General features: G+C 50.1%; 1 protein-coding gene across 2 annotated transcripts in view; it reads left to right on the plus strand.

Moving 5' to 3' along the window:
- Window positions 1–5013, plus strand: part of CLUH (clustered mitochondria (cluA/CLU1) homolog) — a 30537-nt gene that overhangs the window by 17985 nt on the left and 7539 nt on the right. For both annotated transcript variants that reach the window (XM_010132453.1, XM_010132452.1), the window contains exons 15-18: window positions 1611–1763; window positions 2532–2594; window positions 3265–3509; window positions 4252–4340. In XM_010132453.1, coding sequence (XP_010130755.1) covers window positions 1611–1763; window positions 2532–2594; window positions 3265–3509; window positions 4252–4340 — 550 coding nt within the window. The remainder of the gene's footprint in view (window positions 1–1610; window positions 1764–2531; window positions 2595–3264; window positions 3510–4251; window positions 4341–5013) is intronic.

The following is a 5013-nucleotide window of genomic DNA, read 5'->3' on the forward strand; positions in this document are numbered from 1 at the left end:
CTGTCGGCAGCCGCGTTTTGGCGCCGGTGGTGAAGCATGGCGAACAGCGCACACATCTCTGGTGCAAGGGCAAGAGGGGGTTTTCATTTTCCCAGCTCAGTCCAACAGAGGTTTTAGCACTGGTAATTAAGAGCTATTGCCAAGAGTTTGGGACAATAAAGACCACAGAAGTCATCCTCCCTAGCCCCGGGCGTCCTGCACAACCTATTGTGCTATCTGACTCTGATTGTGACTCAGTTGGTGACTAATAATGTGGAGTGAACTGGGAAATTGTTCTTACTAATATCTATTGTAAAAACTCCCTCTGTAACTCTTGAGCATTTTGGATGCTCACCGGTGCGCCTGACCAGATAAGAACAAGCTTTTCCCTTCTCAGGCACTTTCTAAATCGACTCCTGACGCATGTGTTACAGCAGGCACCGTCATTGGGAGGGTAAAATTGATGAGCTTCACTCCAAGAGGTTCATGAGTCGTTGATCTTACGTAGGAGGGGATTTTCTTTGCTGGAAGGTTTCCTCTGAACCCTACATTCACTAGTTTTGTAGTCAGCATAACCTTTAAGAGCAACTGTTTAGTCTTTAAATAAAAAAGGGAGAGTGAATCACAAAAGAGCTTTGTGACTGTTGTTTTACAAGATAGCTGATACAATGGGATATAAACCCAAAACACTGCACAGGCACGTGTGAAGGCAGGGGGTGGGCCAGCTGCTGTAGGCAGGCAGTGCCCCATGCTCTGCCTGTCAGAGGAACTGGTGTTAGGCCATGGCATGAGTTACGTGACTCTTTATCAGCACTTCAACACAACTTAAAATGCAAGTGCCCCCCTTATCAGCTAAGAGTGCACAACTCCACGTCGTCTTTTAATTGGAAATGTTTTTAGTTAGTGGCTGGGAGGCCCTTGAAGAGGGTGAGCCTGCTAGTTCCACAAGCATTAGTTAAATCAGCCATGCCAAAGGAAAGTGGTTCCTGAGTCGCAGGAGTCTTCTGAGTCCCTGCGCTGCTGCTGGGCTCCTGTGCAGCCTTGGGCAGACGGCTGGAAGTCGTACGCTGAGCCATGCAGAGCTGTGCAGAACACTGGTCTCCTTGGGCTGCTCTACACTGCAGGCTCAGCGCTCGCTCAGGATCCCCTGTGCTGCTCCACAGGGCCTTTGCCTCTGTGTGACTCGCACAGGGAACTGGGTGAAGCCTGAGCCGTGTTACTGTGACAGCTGATCTCTCTGTGCTTATTGGGAGTGTGTGGTGCTGCTCATCCTTCACTGAGCCAGCAGAGGAACAGTGGTGCAAGCAGCAAGAAGCTCATGCAGGCTGCTTGGGGCTGTGGGCTGCCGGTGCAGCGTGGTAGTCACTGGCTTTAGCCCTCTGCCCACCACGACAGCCTTGCTCGGGATCACTGTCAGCCTTCGGGCTGACCCTGAACCCCACCTGACAGTGGTGTGTACGACCAGCAGTTGGGGAACAGCTCTGTACTTGCCAGTTCCTGATGTGCTGGTAAATTGAATGTCATCCTGGAAACTCAGAGCCTTTTTCCCTCCCCAGCCAGATAATCTTTTTTAAATTAAAATTCTTTCCTTCATGTTTGTTCTCGGTAACTGGATGATATGTACCCTGCAGGTCAAAGACTGCCTGGATCACACAGTGCTCCCGATGGATGGGGCTACGTTAGCAGAGGCCATGCACCAGAGAGGCATCAACATGCGGTATCTGGGCAAAGTGATCAACTTCATCACCAAGACCCCTGGCCGTGCTCAGCTGGATCACATTTTTGTAAGCATCAGGCTTAGCTTCAGGCTGTCAATTCACCACCTCTGGTGTGATTTCTTTACAGAGAGGTTCATTAAGCATTGGAACAGGCTGCCCAGGGAGGTGGTGGAGTTCCCATCCCTAGAGGTGTCTAACAGCTGTGTGGATGTGGTGCTGAGGGACATGGTTTAGGGACCCTGACAGTGCAGGGTGAACGGTTGGACTCGATGATCTTAAAGGTCTCTTCCAACCAGATGATTCTATGATTCCATTGCCTGTATAGATTCCAACTTGGCCAGTTATTTTCTCTGTGTAAAAAATGAACAGCTTCAAAAATAGAGGAGGGAGAAGGACCTGTAAGTGGTGGGTGGAGAGTTCTGCTCCTGAAATCTAAATGGCTTTCATAATGTTAGAGGGTTTGAGAGTCCTTTGGGATGGAGAAGTGCTTCAAGGGTTCCCAAGCACAGTAGCAAGCACCACAGTTGGTTTTTCAGCCACACATTTTTTAAGACCTGTCCGGGCTTTGGATTGAACTGGGAAGCATGAGCACGGCCACCCGTGAGCACACGCAGGGCTGGTGCCGCGGTAGCTCCCGGCTGTGCTGCACAGGGTGGCTGTGTCACCGTGCACGGGGGGGCAAGGGGCTCTTCCCCAGCTCTGGGACAGTTCTGTGCTGCAGGGTAAGGTCTGGAGAGTGCGTCTTCTGCAGATCTTGGGAAGAGCCACATCAAAAGCAAAGGGTATTTTTCATTACGATTGACAACTGACTCTGTTCTTTATTCTTTTGGGTAGAAAATAGGAATCAGCGAGTTGATCACTCGATCGGCTAAACACATCTTCAAGACGTACCTCCAGGTATGACCCAAGGTCTCACCTCTTGCCTCCTGTGTCCTCTCTAATGACTCTTCTCCACAAATAGAGCTGTGGAGTCTCCTCTCATTAGGCAGTTCGTGGGGGTTGCTTAGCAACGGGAAGTACAATCTCATTAGTGCTAAAATAGGTGCAGGCCCTGCTAAGGAAAACAAGTTCCCACTTGCAGATCGCTCTCCCAGCGAGTCGTCATTCATGCTTTTCTTCCCCAGATTCTCACTCATTATGTTGAAGACTCTTAGAAGTGAAATCACAGCTTGTTTTCCTCGTAATACCTTCCCCTCTTAAGCAGTGTTCCTTTTGCCTTCTAAGAAGCTTTTTTTAATTGCGTGAACACCAGTGCATCCTCCTACCTGTCCATGCATAGCATAGCAGTTCCCAGTCTCAAAACCTTCTTTACGGCCTCTAGTTCCTCTGTCCCAGGTGGCAGCCCTCAGTGGAGCTATATATCTGTGTGTGTAGGTATACGCTGCTCTCTTAACGCTACACAAATTCTGTCTGTGCTAGTTCCACTTGCAAACGCTGCCTTCCTCCCCCCTCTCCGGGAAGATTTTCCTCTTTGTGGTAGGACTGGCTCTCTGTGAGGCTCAGGGTCGGGGTAGTGCCTGTGTGAGGGTAGGTGTCTTCCACAGCTGATTTTGGTGTCTTGCTGCAGGGCGTGGAGCTGTCAGGTTTGTCAGCAGCCATCAGCCACTTCCTCAACTGCTTTCTAAGCTCCTTTCCAAATCCCATTGCCCACCTTCCAGCTGATGAGCTGGTCTCCAAGAAAAAGAATAAGAAAAGGAAAAACAGGAACCTTGGAAATGCTGATAACACCGCATGGGCCAGCATGACCCCTCAGGAGCTCTGGAAGAATATTTGTTCGGAAGCAAAGAACTACTTCGATTTCAGTCTTGAATGGTAAGCAGAGCCAATCACCCTGGCCCGTCCCTGGACTCTCACCAGGTGTCTGTAGCCCTGTTCTTTAATAGGACTGGCCTTTTTGCACTTGTCTTCTGTCTGGAAACTCTTGAGGGAGTTTTATAGGCTTATAATGGAAAGAATTCAGGCAAAGAGCAACAGGGGGAGGCGTAACTGAAATCTGAAATGAGATGAAACCTGTGAGGCAAAGGCAGCCAGGAAATCCTGAGGAGGAAGGGAAACCTCTCCTTGGTGGAGCAGAAGGCAAGAAGCTGAAGGAGTGTAGACAAAAGATGTTTGTCTATACAGACAGTGAGTTAGGCTGAAGGAAGTTTATGTTCCAAAACCAAGGATGGCTTCTGTACTGAAATGGAGATGGTGAATTAGGCTGCTGGAAGGTGCATATAGCAAGTATTAAACTGGGAGCACAAACCTAAGAGAACAACCATGACTGGTTGGCTAACTGAGTGATGATACCTTCATGTCAGGGGCAGCTCGCTCTTCATGAGCTGAATGCATTCAGACTCTGCTGGGACTCTGCAGTGAGCTTTGGAGAGAACAGAAGTACTGCTGTGCATCTCTGTAAGCTTTAATAGACCATTAGCAGCTGCTGTGATGGTACAGTCACTGGTTGCAGTCAGCACCTTGCTCTATGGGGACTTGTGCTTCAGACACCACAGTGGAGGGATGTCCTTGAGCAGAAAATTAGCCAGGAGCTGAAGCCTGTGTGTGCTTTTTGCAGTGAGAGTGCTGACCAAGCAGCTGAGGTGTATAATCTACAGAAAATCACCCTGCTTCGTGAAATCTCCCTCAAAACTGGAGTCCAAGTAAGATCCACGTCTTCCCTTGCTTTCCCATCATGTGCTCTACTGAGAAACACGAGAGTGCAGATGGCTTTGTGGGGACAGACAGCACGAGCCCCTGGGGGTCTTTGTGGTGTTAATGCTGGAATACAGGTTCCAGCCCTGGGGAAAGAGATTTCTAATCCAGTTCCCTTTTCGGGTGAACTTGCTGTGCATCTCCCTTGGAGGATCAGCCTGCCCGAACAATCCCTGTAGCTCGCTGTGTCTGACAAAATAAACCCACCTCCTAAGCTCCTGCACACACATACTCCCTGTCCAAAGAGAGGCAGCCCTTTGGTTGAGCAAAGCAGGACACTGGGCTTGTCCTTGCTCGCAGAGCAGGGGTTCCATCCCCGCAGTGCCGCCTCCTCACCCTCTGCGGAGTGCGGGAGTTTGGCTGGTGGGGTTCCCCCGTAGCGGCTTCAGTACAGGCACCACCGTGCCTGGGCGTCATGGTGTGACTTCACCACACACACGTGGTGGTGCACAGCTACACGTGACCCTTCAAAACTGTCGATACAGAATACAGTGATACAGGAGGTTTTGACTGTGACTCCACATGCAGAATTCAAGGCTCGTTTCCCCCTCTCTTCCTGCCGAGTTCCTACGAAAGCAGTGACCATGACCTCCAGTCTCTTTGGTTCCTGCAGATCCTGGTGAAA

Source organism: Buceros rhinoceros, unplaced genomic scaffold (genome assembly GCF_000710305.1).
Source record: "Buceros rhinoceros silvestris isolate BGI_N320 unplaced genomic scaffold, ASM71030v1 scaffold14383, whole genome shotgun sequence".
NCBI classification, from domain to species: domain Eukaryota; kingdom Metazoa; phylum Chordata; class Aves; order Bucerotiformes; family Bucerotidae; genus Buceros; species Buceros rhinoceros.